Source organism: Oxyura jamaicensis (assembly GCF_011077185.1).
Source record: "Oxyura jamaicensis isolate SHBP4307 breed ruddy duck chromosome 5 unlocalized genomic scaffold, BPBGC_Ojam_1.0 oxy5_random_OJ106502, whole genome shotgun sequence".
NCBI lineage: Eukaryota > Metazoa > Chordata > Aves > Anseriformes > Anatidae > Oxyura > Oxyura jamaicensis.
Window position 1 is genome coordinate 1 of NW_023303958.1, and position 18,854 is coordinate 18,854.

The window sequence follows — 18,854 nt, forward strand, 5'->3', positions numbered from 1 at the left end:
TGGGCGCCGCGTACCGGCGGCAGGAGGTGAGTGCGGGGCCGGGGGGGGCGCGGGGCTGCCGGGCTGAGCGAGCCGCTCGCGGGGAGCGCTGAGGTCCCGAGGTGCAAAGGCGGCCCCGTGAAGCGAAACGGGAGCGCTGGGCTGGATGTGGGGCGCGTCCCCCGCTCCAGGTCGTTCTGTGACAACGGCTCAAAGCAAGAACACGGCCCGCGTTTGCCTTGCCTTCTGCAGCATGGCGCTGTCTGCACGGCCCAACAGCAACACTCAGCCAAAAGTGACCTTCTCGCTTGTTTCCTCCTGTAAAAGCCTCATTCCCCCCAAACCTATTAATTTCCCTCTCTTTCTCTGCCATGTTGCCCTGTTTTATTCTAGTTCTTAAGAATCTGAGAGTCACAAGTAGGTTTGTGTTACAGAAATGATGGTGCCCGTGTGCTATGCGCAGGGGAAAATGCACGATCCCCCCCAACTAGCCATGCTGGTTGACCAAAGTGGTGTGAGTCAATTGGAACATGAGCAAACATCACGATGAGAGGCACACTGTCACGTGCTTGGGATGGAAAGCTGGCGGTCAAGACCTGCTTGTCCCACTGCTGGCCACATATCGCTTGTTTTATCTCAGTCTACCTTGGGTGATTGGCCAAACGAGGTAAACTGAGAGTCCCTGTAAGATTTTCTGTCCTGTTTCGCCCCTCTTTTTGGACTCCCCTGGAAAGTACGCAGCTTGACATGGTTCAGAGTACACCCCCTTTGTCATTTGCTCCTTCAACAAAACTTCAAGTGTCAGCTCAAACGTGGATCCTTTAACCTTCCTCAGTAGTTCCTTTCCAAACATACTTCGCTCTTACAAAGCTTTTGCTAGCTGAAGCTGTTTCTCTTCCCTTGCCTGAGAAGGAAAAACAAACCACGGCATATGCAAACAAAAACTGTTCCACTAACAAAGCCTGTGTCTGCCCGAGTTGAGCAAGCTCTCTTATGAGAAGCATTGCCTCTGGATGACACCGTGTGACCGTCTGTCACCTGACTCAGCGACAAGCTGGAGCCTTGGCAAAAGGTGCTGAAGAAAGCAAATATGCTCAGGGCTTAATTTTTTTTATTATTTTTTTTTTACGACACGTGTAAAATTAGATCCTTATCTTTTAAAATAGTTCCTTTTTTCAGAGCGTGCCTAGGATGAAGGCAATCCTGTCTTAACATGTACAGGATCAGTTGCTTTCAGGCCACAATTAGGAGGTAAAAGCGGGTAGGAATTGCCAGACTTTTTTGTCCTGACTGTTAAGTTTTGAGATACATTGTGTATGGGTGATGCTGTACAGGGTGAGCGTATGTGGTGGTTTTTTAGCATTTGAAATCCCAATCTTGACATTCTATTTGATTCTTCAGGTTTTCGGTTCTTGTTTCAGATCCAGTATGCTGGGGTTAAGGGCATTCTTTCACATGTATTCCTGTTGTTTTGCACTACTTTTCTTCCAATCTCCTCCCAGTGTTTTTAGCACACAGATACCAGAATAGCAAAGTTTTGTCATTTTGACCTTCTGAACTCTTTAGTATTTTCCCTTTTCTTTCCTTTCTGGCTCAGATCTCTCTCTCTGAGCTCTGGAACGGTAAGTCTTGGCCCATTAATCCCAAGAGCACACAATGATCAAATGACATCTCAGCTCCCCCCGTTCTCTTTCTTAGACCGCAGATTATTATTAATTATTTCTCAGATGGTAAAGCTGAGGCTTGGAGAAGCCAGGTTTTTGCAGGAGAGGCAGCTTGTTCCTGGAATGGAGAACTGAACACAGCAGTTTGCCCCAGTCCTGCTCTGTAAATATAGCGCGTTTCCTATCTGTTACCTGCACCTCTGTCTTGCCCTTCTCTGACTCTGGTTTATTTTCAGACTCCCTTCTTTCTATCTGCAATCTCCACACAGCGCTTCTCACTATTTCACTTACCCAGAACAGACTGCTGCAGCATTACACAACAAATCGTCTTTCATATCCATCCTTAAAGTTTCATCCAGGTTGACGCCAGCAGGCTCAGTCACTTCAGTTCCTGTTCTCCCGTTGTCCCCAAGCAGCTGCAGGGCACGTGGCAATGTTCCTCAGCACGTGCGCTGTCCTGCGTCCGAGCGTCACCGCGTACAGTGGCATTACTAACGGCGCGCTGTCCCTGTCCTGGCAGATCTTCATCCGCAGCACAGATTACGATCGGACGTTGATGAGCGCGGAGGCCAATCTGGCAGGCCTGTATCCCCCAGGGAGACAACAGATGTTCAACCCTAACATTTCCTGGCAGCCTATCCCCGTACACACAGTGCCTGAGTCCGGGGAAAGGGTAAGTTAGTCCCGAGGATATGTCCTTATTGCCCAAGTGGCATGTTATGCTGACCCTCCAGAAGTCTTTACTTCAGTCACGATTCAAATTGTTTTGAGCTTCTCCTGGGACCTGCCTTGCAAAGATTCTTTTGTTCTCTGAACGAGATGAGAACTGAGGGGCTGTGTTTGTTCACTCACTATGTTAGCTGCACCAGGCCACACGCAAGCTGGAGCGTGTTAGAGGGCAGCACTTGGAGCTGTAGATGGTCAGGGTTTCGTTGCAATTCGGTATGTTTAAAATCCTGTACGTAGGCATTCTCAGTGACGTAGCTGCTCTCATCTCTGCCCAGCTACTGAAGTTTCCACTGAACCCCTGCCCACGGTACGAACAACTACAGAACGAAACACGGAACTCGGCAGAATACATAAATAAGACCAGAGAGAATTTGGTAAGTGACTGTGTGAGGTAAAGTGGTCCTGTAGTTAAAATATCACTTCTACATAATCAGAGCTCTGACAGTGTAATGTAGTGCATATCGTACAGTACGAAACTGGAAAATGGAAGGCCTCTCTCTCTGTTCATACCTACAGCAATTCCTGCAGATGGTGGCAAATGAGACTGGGATTCGGGATGTCTCTCTCGAGACTGTCTGGAGTGTGTATGACACACTGTTCTGCGAAGTAAGTTTCTGCATAAATGCGCATGGATTTGCACTTTGCTATGTAAACCTCCTGCTTTGTAGCTTAAATATCACGCCAAAGCCAGAAAAAAAGGCCACCAGCACAAAAAATATCTCATTTGAAAGACACTAGAAAATGACCACCATCTGAAATCTTCAGATGTCCATGGACAGTTCTGAACTGAGTAAGGTAGAAATGAGATCTCTGGAAGCTGAAGGAGTGCTAACTTTATGATTTAAATTGGAGGTTTTAAATTTGGACTGTTCCTGATTCTGCTTCTGTTAATTTGGATCGGTCACTTCTTTGCTTCTGTTAATGCCCTCTCTAAAGAAGTGCTCCACTGGGTTAGGTGGGGTTCACCAACATCTGTTTTTGACCTATTATGAGATCCTGTGACAAAGACTCTAGAGACAGACGTTACTGTTTTACAATCTGGGGCGAAGCACAAAACTCATATGGAATTTTCTTGAAAGCACATCTCCTGAAAGCTTAAAAATAAAAATCAATTTAGCTGTGCTAATGCCAAAGTAAAGGTCGTCTATCCAGGAGCCTTATGGTTGTTGCACAGGTTTGTGTACAACCATATAGCGCAATGAAGAAATGAAAGAGATCTTTAAAATCCAACTAGTTAGTGACAGAAGAAGCTGTAAACCCTGACGCTGACAGGCTGCTTTTGACACTGTCCGTGTTGGTTCTATGGAGGTGCAAGGGCAGTAGGATTGCTGGCAATGGTACAGTAACGCAGGATATACTACATTTGGGATGCAAAGCATAAATCTGCATGGCATTGCACTGCGCTACATAAAGTAGCTGCCTGAGTTGCTGCAACCTGAGAATATTCCAGTCCAGAGCCGCATTGCACTGTGTAAATTTGCCCTTTGTATCACAAACCCAATCTGCTATCTTGTAACAGTGACAGTGAAGCAAGTTCTGTCAGTAACAAAAACTCCTGGTCAGAGAGATAAAGAATTTCAAAACTGCGCTTTCAAGACTCACTTAAAGAGCTTGCAGATTGGGCCCGGAAGCCCAGCTGACAACCATCATATCCCTGAGAACCTGGATGACAGCTCACTGTCCCAAAATTAAACTAGAACGTAGTAAGGAAGGGGAGATTTACTGTCAAAACTATACCCTCAGCCTGATTAATGTCTGTGGTTCTTGGGCTTCCTCCTTTTTTCTCACTTTTACAAACAGTGCCCTGAAGAGGAATGTTTTTCTCACCTGAGCCAGTAGATTCACTCTACCGTCTGGATGGAAAAAAAAAAAAGAAAAAAGACCCAAGAAATACCTGAACTTACCAGCTACTCTCTTTGTAAATCAACGAAAAACTAACTAAATACCTAAGTTACTGATGGGAATTTCTGTGAACTGCTGAGACAGAACGGGCCCTTAAGGATATTCAAACTCATCTTCTGGCAGTTTAATAGGATGTGGCATAGAAAATTGCTCCATCCGAGTAACGCCAGGGAACCACAACTCTTGTTTGTCTGCCAGTATAACTAATCCTTTCTTGTAAAGGGTTGGCTGCAAAGCAAATTCTTCTCTTGGTTCCCAGTTCTGTGTATTCTAGGTTTGATTACCGGGCTCTGTCAGTGGTGCATCCCACTACTATGTCTGCTAACACTAAGTGCTTGCTAACTTTTTCCAACATCTTTCAGTGGCCCACAGAGCCTCCTGGGGAACTGTGCTGCAGGTAAACCAGAAAGCTTGAGGCCTTGGGCTCTCTCACTTACCTTTTTATTTCTGGCTGCATACCATCTGCAGGGCACAGTCAGCCACGTGTACAGCAAATGCTCCAAGATTACTGTGCTGTCCTAACGCTCTACCCCTGCGTTCCAGGTGTGCTTTCACAGAAAAGTAGCTCCTAGATTCTAGTCTCGATGCTTCTCACATTAGTTTCTGAAACAACATTTAAAAGGAACGACATGAACTATGTGTATTCTCTGTATGCAGCATGACAGGGCGAGGACAGAATCCTAACTAGACAGGGGTCCTGCTTAAACAATACACAAAATCAGCAGCAGTATGGGCAGAACTCCAGACACCCTGACTCCCATTCTCTGATCAGTCTGCGGTCCTTGCTACCTCCAGATGAGTACTCTCTTTCTCTTCCTAGCAAGCACACAAAATGGATTTGCCATCATGGGTGACGCCAGATGTCATGTCTCAATTGAAGCAGCTGAAAGACTTTGGCTTTGAATTTCTGTTTGGAATCCACCATCGGGTAGAAAAAGCTCGTTTACAAGGCGGTGAGTGCAGTAGGGAAGGAGCCTTGTGCTGTTCTGCCTAGATTTTGGATCTCACTAGCTGTTCCCTTTCTTCAGGGGTCCTGCTGGATCACATTAGGAAAAACCTAACCAAAGCAGCAAATGCCTCTGCCCACCAGCACCTGAAACTTCTTGCCTATTCAGCGGTAAGTCAGAGGTTGGGTGTGAACTTTGCTCCATCTCCTCCTCCTCACATTTGGGGTTGGGGCTTGCTAATGGTTTTTACCCTTTCTGGCTTCTCTACCATCTGTGCAGTGAGCAGGAGATACATCTTTGCCTCTGGCTGGGTGGGATATGGCATCGTTCCTCTGGGGCCCCCGAGGAAAATTCCCAAGCTGCACTCAGTTCCTGCTATAGCTTAGGCTCATGGATAAGACTGGCAGTCTTTGGGGAGCCGCTGCTATATTTATTTGGTGGATGGGTTGATGCTACTCCAATGTGATGTTTCAGCAGTACAGCTAAAGTCATCCCCCTTTCCAGCAGTCTGCTGCTGGAAAGTCAAGCATCTCCCAGATTACTCCCTAGAGATTAATTCTTAACAATGCAGGATACAAACGGCTGTGTTTCACTTCCTCCCCTTCTCTGGCACCACCACAGATCACCTTTCCAACTACTGCTCCTTTCCCTTCTTTCAACTGGGAGTTACAAAGGTGGCTTCCCTTCTGCACTGCCTTGCCCATTGCTGGTATGGTCTGAGCTGCCCTGCCACATTCACGAGGGTGACTGATTTGGTTTTTTTCCCTCTTTCTCAGCATGACACCACACTTGTGGCACTGCAGATGGCTCTAGATGTCTACAACAAGATTCAAGCACCATACGCCTCATGTCATTTATTTGAGCTGTACCAAGAGGATGATGGGTGAGGGCTGCAGTAAAGATGTCTGCTGTGATTTCACCTCAAGGGTTAGATACCTAGGCTAGGTGCAATCTAGGGGGTGCAAGCTTGCTCCTAGTGGCAGACTCTTAGGAGGAAAACTGCGACCAGACTAAAGGAAATGGTGTGCACACTAAGATTTTTTTTGGGAAGGGGTGACTTGAGTTGGAGGAAAAAAAAAATCTAGCTGTGTTTTGTTTTCAGTGACTTCTCTGTGGAGATGTTTTTCCGGAATGAGAGCGGAAAGGAACCTTTCCCACTGACAATCCCTGGCTGTCAGCACAAATGTCCCCTGCATAAATTCTTGGAACTCACAGATCCCGTTGTGCCTCAGAACTGGGAGCAAGAATGTCAGGTAGCAAGCAGCATGCAAGACACAGGTGAGCCCGGGCTGGACCAGAACGTGGCAGAAGGGGAAAGCTTGGAATTATTCTTACCACTTATTTTCTCCCTTGCAGGACTGTTTGTGGGTCTGGCTGTGTGTGGATCCGTTCTCCTTCTCCTTATAATCCTCCTCTTGACTGTACTCATTCGCATACAGTCTCAGCCCCCTGGCTACCGGCACGTTTCCAATGAGGGAGAAGAGCAGGCCTGACAGTTGCTTCAACTGCTTCCCAGGCAGTAGTGGGGAGCAGTGCTGCCCCTAAGGATGATTGGGCACCTTCAGTAACTGAGCATTCTTCTGCTTTGCCCATTGCTTCCCCGAATGAAGCTGGACTCTGATTTTTGGACTTTTTCTAAAGGTGATGGCCCAGAGGACTGACCTATTCTAATAGAAGTGATGCATTTTAATTCTGAGAAGCCAGGGTACTGTGTGGTGCCTCCAGCCCACACACAATCAGCCTGGGATTCTCACCAAGGCCAGTTAGAGCAGCTGCTCCTCATGAAGAATTTTCCTCCTTTCAGTGATTGTAAATGTTACCACTCACCCTTACTGTGGCAGAGGGACTTGGGCCTCCAGAAGGTGCTACATCAAGCACCATTAAGAATTACATCTCTCTTCAGGGTCAACCTGCTTTGTGCGCTTTTCTCTCAAGTCCTTGGATTCATGGTGGTGGGAAGGCTGGGCTGGGAGCAGAAGGCCCAGCTCCCCCATGATGCACAGAGACCCATCTGCTGGCCATGCAGAGGGAGCTGCTGCAGAGATGGCAGGTGGTGAAAAGTGTTTCTTGAGGCTGCTGCTAAGTAGTTGTTCATGGTCTCCTTTTCCCCTTGTCGAAGTGTAGTTCAAGAGAGAACTGGCCCGTAATCAGGACAGGACTGCAAACCTGGCAGTAGTTTCTAGCATTCAGCTCAAAGTAGGTTACGTATGATCCACAGAGTAAAGAGCTTCATAAAGGAGATGAATTCCTGTAGTCACAGTGAACCCCATTTCTTGTGCAGTGGTGGCTCTAGAAAGGAGGGAGTCCTTGTAGATAGGAAACATTTTCTATGTTGCTAAAGATTCTTTCTAAAGAATTCTAAAGTTTCTTTTCTAAAGATTCAGTCTCTGAATTTGACCTCTGTGCTTCAAGTACCTATTACAGGGGAGGTCCAGATTTCAGCTGGAGCCCAAGGAACATGCTTTACTGGCAGAAAGTTTTTATGCTGTAATTAAAGAGATGTAGCAGAGCTGTTTACCTAAGACTAGGCTGAATGGCAACTTCCATAGTTTTTTCTTCCCATCCTCCCTACTGGACAGCCTTACCCAGAAAAAAATGGAAAAATAAAATAAAATCAGACTTCGCAGGTAAATATGGGCCCCTTCATCTGCCACACTTTAGCATTTTATCCAGAATGTGATTCTTTCTCCCAGCAAGCTGGATGGAAGCCACAGACCTCTCTCACCTGTCCCTGTGATTCCGAGTTGAAAGGACAAATGGTCTCTTCCTTGACAGAACCACAGGATCAGATCTGAAGTCCTTCGTTAGCAGATAGGTGAAACCTTACTGTGTTTGGTTGGAGAGCAGGGAGTTGAGAAACTTTGTACTACTTAGCCAGCTTCATCTGTAAGAAAATACAGACTTGGATCTCAAAGTGAGGGCAAGATGACCCAGGCCTGCAGGATGTGTCAGAAGATTAGGTGAGGAAATCATGCTATGCAGATGTGCTTGGATGTGTAACCGACTACGCTCAGTGTGCAGGCCTAAGTTGAAAGAATAAGATCAGAAAAAAGGAGATGGCCTGAGCGTATGCAAGGACTGGGTTCAACCAAAGAACACGGTGAGGAAGTCTACTGATGACCACCAGAGACCCCCGGAAAGACCATGGGTGGAAACAAATGCAGATGCATCAGAGAACTTTAAAGATTTTAATGAGTTATGGGAAATAGTATGAATATGTTATTAATTGGAAATCTCATGAATGCTTTTAATTGTATATAACCCTGTAGCGTGAACAATTTGGCAGGCACGCTAGGTGGAGCAATCCCCTGTGCGTCCTGTGACAGTTAAAGAATGCCTGCTTCCTCAAACTCCAAACTGAGTCGTAGAGGGCTTCTTTCACCAACTTTCATGCTATCACCCAAGGACAGAGCCCAGCTCCACACCCTCAACTGGAGGGCACAGGGTTGGCATCTCCCCAGGCTGAGGCCAGAAACACAGCCGCTGCTGCTCTGCATCATCTCTTGTCATGGGCTGTGCCTAAATGCCACAGCCAAGGCTGCAGAATACTGACAATTCTGGAAAATTCCATTGGCCTCTGGCCTGGCCGTTACCAGCCGCCATGGCAGCAGCACGGCCTGGGCCCAGCTGGAACCAGCGGCAGGCTGCCCGGCTGCGTCCTCCATCTTGTCTCACTCTGTCCCCAGTGCCCGGGCAGTCTGGTTTTCACCGCTCAAAGCCTCTGCTTATTTGGTTTTCTTGACCTCTGCAGGACTAAAGCATTCCCCCTCTGGTTTCACAGACCTCCTCCTCTCCAACAAGCCCGTATTGGCAAGATATTTCCTTTGGTCTTGTCCTGGAGTCACTTAGAAGTTTCCATGCCCTTGGGCTCATCCAGGTCCAGCTCTGGAAAGGGATGGTGGTGTCCTTTGCTCAGCTGTGCCAAAATGCCAACCAAGTACTACTGGGTCTAGTTTAGGTGGTTATTTTCCAAGTTTGAGGAATAATGTGCAGGGAAGAAGAGTAGGAATGGAGGCACAAAGGACTCTGGTTCTTAAGCTGCTGCTCTGTTAAATGTGGCAGCTCCCAGCTATTTCTCTGTGTGGAAGAACGACGGGTGAATTGCCAGATTGCTTTGATTTCAGAAGCAGACGACTTCTGATGAAAGCCAATGGAACAGCCTGGTCTTCATGAGGGTGGCCATCTCAGTTTGCTTTAGCTGTTGTAAATAAAGATCTGGTTTTACATTTTTTTGCCCATGTGTTGTGTTTTTATTGTATTTTATTTCTCCTCCACCTCCTGGCCTTGCCCTGGCCTCCTGTCAGGCTGCTTCATCCTGTTTCTCCCGGCTGCTGCCCGTGCCCCTCTTGTGCCTGTGGACATGAGGTGCTAGCAAGGGGCTGGAACAGCAGCTTCCATGTGTCAGCACTGCCAGGCAGTGATTTCCATCACGAGGATTTATCTGTCTACGGAATCTCTCATCAGGAAGCAGCAGCACTCTTGTCAGGAAGCACCACGTAACCATGCTTAACCCTCTGAAAGTTGGAACTGCAACACTTGGAAGTTCTTGGAAAAACCTGAGAATTAATAACCTGTACACACACTGGAAAATAGCCTCCCTCGGCAGTAAATATTCTGAGAAAGTGCTGTACCTGAGACAATTTACAAGTATAAATTCAAAGCAGGTATGCCTGGTAAGAACAGCAACACAGTAGTTGAAATGATGATAGGGTGTGCGTTCAAATCTATAACAGTAATGCCACTGGGACATGGAGATACTCCCTCCAAGGTATCCCACTGCCCAGGCCTTCAACATTATTTTCAACGCTATTACAACATTTGGTTATTTGAGTGACTCGTTTATATTGGTTTCAGTGCTCTCCCACAGTCCTAATACTGCAAAGTTTTTGCTGACACACAAAAATGAGAGAAAACAGCACGCGCCCCCTTCCCCCCCAGTGCCGAATCAACAAAATACTTGCAGGTACCTTGACTGAAGTTCTAACAAAGCAAGAATTTGAATTAAGCTGCGACCTGTTATTTTAAATACGGTTTTCCAGCGCCATCTAAAGGTGAATAAATGTTGTGGATTCATAACTTCCAGTTGCTGTGCCTGCAGTCACTAGCAATGGGAGATCTTTGCTCCTGAAGAGTTGGTAACATTGAGGTCTCAGGTTGTGCTTTTTATCTTTTGGTGCTTTACCAAAAGCTCAGTATCAAGATCTTACTGTTACAGGGAGGCAGAGAGACAAAACTCTCATTTCAGTTGCTTTGGCCTCTCCATTAGGGACCACTACTGGAGTGTCTGCAACACTCCCTCAGGCTCCTGATCTCTTCCAGGAGTATCTGTCCCTTCGTTGCTGTTTGTGGTGACCGAGCTTTTCAATTCAGTTTCCCCAGAGATGGATGAAGTGGCTTTTACGAAGTCACCCCAGGAGAGCTGGGGCAGCACTAACAGTAAGCTTTATGCTCTGATACTCTCTGTAGCTTGCAAATTCTTAGAGCTATCATATAAGCGTACCCACGGTTACATGTCCCCCATGTTTAGGTGCCCCTAGGTTAATTACCTCAAGCACTGCCCTGCAGTTTGTTTAGTACAAGGGCTGTGTCAGACGCTTGGTGCTCCCAGGGTGCTCTCATGAGGGGCTGGGAGGGCAGGAGGTGCTTATGCAAGGTGCGGGGTGCACCCAAGCATCCGTGTGGGGCATGGGGTGCTCCCAGGGCACTTGTGAGAGGGGCTGGATGCACATAGGGTGCTTGGACAAGGAGCAGGGTCAGCCCCTGTCCCCACCACCTCAAAGGGAACCAGGTGTCTGGCGGCCCTTCTTTCCCAGAGACCCAAGAGTCGTGGGGTTTTCCTGCATCAGGAGGACCCAGGCACCCATGCCCCCATCCCTCTGGGAACTCAGATGTCCCCACCCCACCATGCTCCAGCTGTCCAGGCACAGGGACAAGGCACAGCTCACATGCATTTTATTTATTGTCCTCAACCATGACACAGGGGCTGCACCCGGCATGCCCCAGGCATCGGGGGAAGTCACCAAGGTATTAGAACAACGTGGCATGGCACTGGGGTGGCAGGTACAACATGGGATTGGCATCACTGGGACGCGGGGGGGGACAACGTGAGGTGTCACCAGGACTGGGGAGGGGACATGGGCTGATGGTGTGGGGACATGGGATGTGCTCGTGTGTTGCAGCATGTGTGGGAACACATGAGGTGTCCCAGGACCCAACACATGGCCCTCCCACAGACATTCCCAACTCCGCTGTGCCTCACAGCAACACCGATGTCCCATGTCCCAGTGCCCCCCCCCCATCCTAACATGTCCCCGTGTGTCCCCCTGGCATCTTCAGGTCCTACCCGCGCTCGCAGATGAGCTCGACGACGCTGTGCTCCATGGGGACGGGGTCGAGGCAGCGGTGGGCAGCGCTGGCGGCCACCTCGTCCAGCAGCCCCTGCACCACGCGCTCATCAGCGGCGAAGCGCCAGAGGTAGAGCTGCAGGTAGTGGCCGTCCACCTGCACCTGCTGCAGCCCGAAGCGCCCCAGCGTCCGCAGCCGCACGCACTCCAGCAGCGTCTTCAGGCTGATCTTGATGATCCCCGTCAGCACCGACACCTGGGACGTGGGGACGGCAGGGACAAGTGGCACGGTGGGGACGGGGACACCCAGAGCAAGGAGGCCTCAAGTCACGTCCGCACAGGGATGCGGAGAAATTAGGGACACCCCTCTTCGGGTCATCGGCACCTAGGACAGCCTCATCCTCATCCTAACGTGTGTTAGGACATGGGGACGTGTCACACGGGAGGTCAGGGATGCCCTCAGTGTGGCTGTTGGGTGTGGCCCAGTCTCACCACTGCAGGGACACGGGGACACCCTCAGCCTCGTCCTCAGCACCGCTGCCTGGGGACAGTGGGGACATGTGGCATGTGCTGGTGATGCCATCAGCCCAGCGGCCTGGCTGCTGGGGTCTCTCTGTAGAGAGACCTCAAGTCACATCAGCGTGGGGACACGGGAACACCGACACTCACCCCTGCAATCTGCCCCAGGGACCGACCCCCCCCAAAGTCCCCTGTCTTGGTCATCAGCCCCTGAGGAACCCCAGAACCCCTGCACCAGGGACACGGGGACACCAGGGACATGTGACAGGTGGGCAGACAGACAGCTTAGGGGCCTCGGGGTCACCCGAGGGACACTGGGACATCCCTACGGCCTCACCTTGTTGAACTCGACAGGGCTGAAGATGTCGATGCGTTCGGAGAAGAGCTTCTGGATGTTGCTGAGCAGGTGGGTGTCCATCGGGGCACTGGGGACGATGAAACCAGGACAGTCAGGGGAGGCAGGGGACTGTCAGGGGACAGGGATGCAGAGGCGGTGGGAGGGAGGGCACGGGGACGGTCAGAGGACACCGTGACAGATGGGGCTGTATGGGGACACGAAGGCAGGAGAACATGGGGATGGGCAGGGGGTGTGGGGAGTGTCACAGCACGGGGACTTAAGGCACGTGGGGATCATGAGGGGATACTGGGATCTGGAGACATGGGGACAGTGGGGGAAGATGGGAATAATCGGGGGATACTGGGACAGTTTGGGGACACAGGGACCTCCAAAGGATGTGGGGACCATGGGTGGATGCTGGGACAATCTGGGATATGAAGATGGTCACGGGGACTGTAGGGGAACGCTGGGATCATTTGGAGCCATGAAGACAGTCGGGAGGACACGGAGCTGGTCACAGATGTGGGGACAAAGGGGTGACAGTGGGCTGACAGGGAGGTGACCCAGGTGACAGGAGTGACCTGGGGGTGTAGGGGGGGTACAGCGAGTACCACAGGGGTGACACAGGGAGCACGGGGGTGGCCAGAGCTGGCCAGGTGGGTGACTGAAAGGTGTCCCAGGGGTGACCGAGAGGTGGCCTGAGTGACGGGGCTGACCTGGGGGTGTAGCTGGGGGCGTAGCGCCCAGGCGCCCGCGAGCTGCTGTAGACGGAGAAGGCGCGCCGGCTCGAGTCGCTGCTCTGCGCCCGCCGCACCCCCTCCTCGAAGAGCTGCCCCACCTGCAGCAGCACACCGCTCAGTGCCAGTGTCCCCCAAACCCACCCCAAATAACCCCTGGGGACTCCCAAAACAAGCCAGGATCCCTCAAACGCCTCTGAGACCTCCCAGTCCGTTCGGGATCCTCTCAGACCCCTGTCTCTCCCTAAAATCAAGGACCTTATGGACACCTCAGACAATCTCCTCTTGACCCTTCAGTTACTCCAGCCCCCATCAGGGACCCTCTGGGACTCCAAAACCCTCCCAGGAACCCTCTGGGACCCCTGAGGGTGCTTTAGGGAGTCCACTTGCAACCTCCTAAAATCCTCAACGACTTCATAGGGATAGCAGGCATGGTTTCTGGCCATTCTTCAGGGACCCTCTGGAACATCTGGGACCCCTCTACAGGTCTTCAACCCCCACCCCAAGCCCCTACAGGGGCCCGGTGTTGCCCCAACCTGGACGTCGATGGCAGTGATGTCCTCGACCACACGCTTCATGACGGCGCGGACGTTGCGGGGCTCGACGGTGCCCAACCAGTCGCGCGTCTCCACACTCTTCCGCAGCATCTGCGCCACCGCAGCCCCCTGCACCTGCACGTAGTGGTCGAGCAGCCGCTGCGCCGCCCCCCGAGCCTCCGCGCACAGCGCCGGGCCTGGCGTCACTGCTGGCCCAGTGTCCTGGGGGCACAAAGGACATGGGGACACTCCACACACAGCCTCAGCCCTGTGTCCTTGGGGTTCAGGGACATGGGGACACAGGGAGATGGCTCCTTGGTGGCACAGGGACGTGAGGACATGCAGAGGCCTCCCCCAGCGCCGCCACGCACAGCGCCATCCTTTGCGAGGGTACACAGAGACATCAGGGGGCACGTGGGATGCTCTGGGCTGTCCCAGTGTGCTGCATCCCTGCTGTCCTCACGGCCTGGTAGCATTTGGAGGGACGAGGGACGTGCAAAGGCCTCCTGGGGAGATTCTGTGGAGCTCCCGCCCCTTAGGGACACTGGGGGGACACTGGGACAGGCGGGGACCCTTCTGCCTCCATGCGTATTGCTGTTCTTGGGGCCACATTCTGGACAGACATGGGGCTGTAGCGGGACACAGGGAGGGGCTTGGGGACATTCAAGATCCCTTTGGGGACATTTCAGGGTCCCTCATGGACATCTGGGGGCACACAGAGTGAGAAGGAAGACTCCTACGCTTCCACACAGACTCCTACGTTCTGGACAGATGCTAGGACTGGGGCCGCTCTGTGGCACCTTGGGGACATTCAGGGCCCCCCCTCAGAGCCATTTTGGGGCCAACGAGGGCGGTTTGGGGGGCTCACCTCAGGAGGAAACTGCTCGTCGGTGAGAGTGAGGATGTAGCTGATGGTGGTGGCCTCGTAGTCGAGGCAGAGGCGGGCGAGGAGCAGCAGCAGCGCCGGGGGTGCAGCGGGGGCTCCCCGCTCCGCAGGGCTGTCGGCAAAGCCCCGGGCAGTGCGGCAGAGCCAGCGCACGAAGGCCACCACCAGCCCTTCACGCACAGCCTCTACGCAGAACTCCCCCTGTGGCCAAAACCAGAGAGTTACACCTCCCAGAACACCAAAACGCCTCCCCTGCCTGCTCAAAAGCTGCCACTGCACCAGAAAAGCCTCAGCTGCACCCCAAAGAACTGCTGCTGGGCACCGCTGTGGCACCCACGTCACCATGTAGAACCGCCCCCGTGACCAAACCTGGAAGGTTATGTCCCAAAAACACCACCCTGGGACTCCCAAAAACCTCCTCTGTATCCCCAGAACTGCCCCTGGAGCCCGATACCTTCCCCATGGCCCCCAGCAGCCTCACACACCACTGCCACGCACAACTGGAAGCACAACTGCCCCGTGCGACCCCAGAACAAATCCAGTTCCACCCATCTGTCCTGTGCAACCCCTGAATTGCCCCAGCGACCCCTCCAGGGACTGCCAGTCCCTGCCATGCGACCTGCAAAGTAAGCCCATGCTTATTTTAAGCCCATGCAACCTCCACCCCGCCCTGTGCAGCCCCAAGCCACCCCCAGATCTCCCCAGCAACCCCCACACTCCCCTCAAGGCACCCCCCACTGCCCCCAGCCCACCTTGAAGTAGGGCAAGCTGGCGAAGGCCACGTCCTTGGCAGTGAAGAGCTGCACATAGGCCAGGACAGCCTTGAGCTGGCCGAGAACGGAGGAGGCCAGCGTGGCCAGGAGGTCGGGGAGCCCAGGGCCCTCTTTGCCGGGGGGCCGGGGGGCAGCCAGCGCCTGGCGCACATCACCCAGGCAGCCCAGGAAGAAGGTCTGCAGCGCCCGTAAGTAGCGGGCCACCCGCTCACCCGCTGCTCGGGCCACTAGCGCGGCACCTGCTTCGGCCCCGGCTGTGGGCAGCAGCTCGAGGAGGGCACGGAGGCGGCGGTGGAAGCGGTCGAGCGCCCGCACCAGCAGGGAGGTGTCACCCAGGCCCCGCTCCAGGGCCAGGCGCCGCTCCAGCAGCTCGAAGTAGCGGGCGGTGAGGGCAGCGGCAAAGGCCTCCAGGCGGCCGTCCCCCACCCCTGGGCAGCTCTCGAAGAGGCTGCGGTACGAGGCTGCCAGCAGGCACAGGTTGCCCACGAAGGCCGAGCTGCCGCGGTCGACAAAGTCCAGGATGTCGGAGGCCGGGGGAGGAGTGGCAGCAGCGCCGGAGGGATCGGCCGGGGGCAGCTCAGCCTCCAGCGCCGCCAGCTCGGTCTCAAGGCGAGCACCGGCATGGCTCAGGAACTCCTCGCACAGCTCCTCGGGCGGCTCCTCCAGCTGCAGCAGCATCTCCACGCACTCTGTGAGCTCCTTGGGGTCCAAGGTGTCGTCCCTAGGGAGATGGAGGGGGTTCCAAGGTTAATAGCGGCACAGCAAAACAGGAAAAAGCAATAAAGGTCGTCAGTAGGCTTCAGAGTTAACAATGATTATTGAAAAACCAAGGGAAAAGGAGTACTTCATAGCATCGCTACGTTCCAGATTGAACAGCAGTAATGGTAATAAATAAAAGCCTAAAGAACCCCAGTAGGTTCCAGAATTCAGAATAACTACAATATTAATAATAAAAAACCACTCAAACTCTTTGGTAAGCTCCTGAGTTAACTGCACCATAAACACAAAAATATATACCACAGCTTTGTAAGAGATCCCAGTAGCCTGCAGAAGGAGCCCCCTCGCTCTATGGACGTTCTGCAAAACGGCAGGTTCCTGCGATTGTTATCAGTAGGCTCCGGGGCAAACGCCGCTTCGCTGGGATGTTTCCCGGGGGCTGTTACCAGCAGGCTCCAGATTTAAGACCCCAAGCCCCTCAGAAAGGTGCTCTGGACTTAACACCCCCACCCCTTGAAAGGCTGTCTCCTGCAGCTGTTATCAGTAGGCTTCAGAGTTAACGACCCCAGGGGAATAAGGCTGTCAGGGGAATTGCTGTAATTTGCCTCCAGAATGAATGCGCCCCCCATAAGGCTGTTTCCCAGAGCCGCCATCAGTAGGCTCCAGACAGGCGAACACCCTCACAACTCAGCAGGCTCGGGACTGAACGTACCGGAGGCGTGCCCGGAGGCGCTGGGCCAGGTCGGCCATGATGGCATGGCTCTCGTCCTCGATGGCACGGAACGAAGGCAGGTGCCGGTAGTGGCGCAGCACGGCCCGGGCGCGGGCGTAGCAGTGCAGGGCCCGCGCAGGATCTGCCCCCGGTGCCGCCCAGCGCCGCAGCCGCCCCGGCACCTCCACGAGGGACTGCAGCTTCCGCAAGAGCGTCTGCACGCCTGGAGGGGCAGGATGTCAGAAATGAGCGGGGCATGGGGGAAAGGATCAGGTACTGAGATGGGGTTGGCAAGGACCAAGGAGAAGGGCTAAGGATGAGGCAGGGCCTGCTCGGCCCCCTCTGTGATCTCACCCCCCCCCCCCTCTGACTCTCAGCCCCCTTCCCTGTCACCTGCCCCCTCTGTTCCCCCCACACCCTGTTATCTGCCACCCTCCCACAAAGCCCAGGTCTACCATGGCCCCCAGATGGGCTCCCCCTGACCCCCCCGAGACCCCCCATCTACACTCTGACCCACAAGATCCCTAAACCCCACCATCTGTCTCCTCATCCCCCCATATTCACCCCTCAAGGCCAACATCTAATCCCCAGGCCCCTCCAAACCCTAGAATCTGTCCCCCCAAACCCCAGATCGGACCCCCAACCCCACAATCTGCCCTCCCCGCGTCCCCCAGCCCCACAGCTCTGCCCTCCTGGGCTCCATCCCTCCCTCCCCGTACCAGCCAGCTGGGCGCCACGGCGGTGACGGTCCTGCAGCGCCGCGCTGACGCGGGCGCTGGAGGTGCTGATGGCTGCCATGTTGGCAGCCAAATCGTCCATCTCCGCCTCCATGCGCCGGAAATCGACCTTCATCTTTCGGATAGTGTCTGGGGGGGGGGGGGGGGGGGGAAAAGGAAACCCATGAGTCCCTGAGCCGCTTGGGACCCCTCTGGTTCCTCCCCCCCCAAATGCCTGCGTCCCCCCTGAGAGCCCACCTGTGGCAGAAATGAACTTGTTATAGTTCTCGTAGAGCAGCGTCTGCATGTCGCTGTCGAGAGCGCGGATCTCCCGCCCCAGCGCAGCTTCGCGGGCCAACAACTGCCCCAGGGGGCACTCGCTGCGCACCTGGAAGGGGGGGCAATCATGATACAACCGCGCACTGGCCCCGCTGCACCCCAACAACTCTCCCAGAGCCAGAACAACCCCGTCCCAGGCTCCTGCGTGCCCTCCACGGTGGTTCTGGGCTCCTGAGCTGCCCCCCAGTTGCATTGTGGAGCCCTCCAGCTGTCCTCCCCAGCCCCACGTGCTGCTTGGGGAGCCCTGCCTGCCACACAGCCACTTAAATGGCACCCTGGCCTTGGGAAATGGAACCCTAAGAGCTTCCAGCTGCACGCCAGGGCCCTGCTGGGACCCACGATGGTCCCCAAGAGCCCCGTACCGCCCCTACACAGGGAACGTACAGGATCCCAAGGAGCACCTACGGGGGGAGATCTATTGGGTACCCAGAGAGCCCCTCTGTGGAGATCGGAAGGGGGTTGGAAGGCCTCTTGGGAACCCAGCGGAGCCTGGCGGAGGGGTTTATGGGGTCCCCACAGGGCTCTGGGGATGGAGGCACAGATTGCACGGCACCCCTCGCCCCGTGGAGGGCGGCAGCTGCGAGATCCCCACAGGAACCCCTTGGGGTCGCCATAGGAACCCCTTGGGGTCCCCACAGGAGCCCTTCGGGGTCCCCACGGGCGAGCACCCAAAACCTCAGGGGGTCCCCGGGGTGGGGGTGCGGGTCACGGTGGGGTCAAAGGTCACCTTAGCGAGGAAAACTTCCGGGTCAAAGTGAGGCCCGTTGATGTCGATGGGGTCCGGGGCGGCCTCCGCTGCCTCGGCGGCGGGCAGCCCGTAGTAGCGCTGGAGCGGGCCATGAGGCCGGCGCCAGGAGGGGCCGGTCCCGGTCCCGGTCCCGTTCTCGGGGCCGGTCCCGGTCTCGGGGCCGGTCCCCGCCGCCTCCCCGTCCGCCATCACGCCACCACTTCCGTCCCAGAGCCTGACTTCCTACCCAGCCTCCAACGTCACTTCCGGGCGGGGCCGTCACCATGGTT

At 54.0% G+C, this 18,854-nt stretch overlaps 2 protein-coding genes across 2 annotated transcripts; one reads left to right on the plus strand and one right to left on the minus strand.

The window, feature by feature from the left end:
* Positions 1-5: 5 nt before the first annotated feature.
* LOC118157387 (lysosomal acid phosphatase-like) lies at positions 6-9,459 on the plus strand (the record flags this gene model as incomplete). The annotated part of the gene is made up of 9 exons (XM_035311691.1): positions 6-26; positions 2,164-2,316; positions 2,648-2,746; positions 2,889-2,978; positions 5,095-5,227; positions 5,303-5,391; positions 5,998-6,104; positions 6,324-6,499; positions 6,578-9,459. Coding segments are annotated over 9 exons (1,005 nt in total), but the record flags the coding sequence as incomplete, so codon positions are not given.
* Positions 9,460-11,156: 1,697 nt separating this feature from the next.
* Positions 11,157-18,818, minus strand: LOC118157383 (vacuolar protein sorting-associated protein 51 homolog). Its single transcript, XM_035311681.1, has 10 exons — positions 18,565-18,818; positions 17,757-17,886; positions 17,502-17,648; positions 16,783-17,005; positions 15,333-16,074; positions 14,563-14,781; positions 13,695-13,916; positions 13,138-13,259; positions 12,422-12,509; positions 11,157-11,821 (listed from the first exon to the last, which is right to left on the minus strand). The coding sequence occupies exons 1-10, from the start codon at positions 18,772-18,774 to the stop codon at positions 11,561-11,563; spliced, it is 2,364 nt and encodes a 787-aa protein (XP_035167572.1). The 5' UTR covers positions 18,775-18,818; the 3' UTR covers positions 11,157-11,560.
* Positions 18,819-18,854: the final 36 nt, after the last annotated feature.

Excerpts from the sequence above, each read along its gene's own strand:
- LOC118157383 (XM_035311681.1), bottom strand. The coding sequence starts at position 18,774 with ATGGCGGACGGGGAGGCGGCGGGGACCGGCCCCGAGACCGGGACCGGC. Across the intron at positions 13,260-13,694 it reads TCACTGCCATCGACGTCCAG|GTGGGGCAGCTCTTCGAGGA; the intron begins GTTGGGGCAACA and ends GTGCTGCTGCAG. Across the intron at positions 11,822-12,421 it reads GCCCTGTCGAGTTCAACAAG|GTGTCGGTGCTGACGGGGAT; the intron begins GTGAGGCCGTAG and ends CCCACGTCCCAG.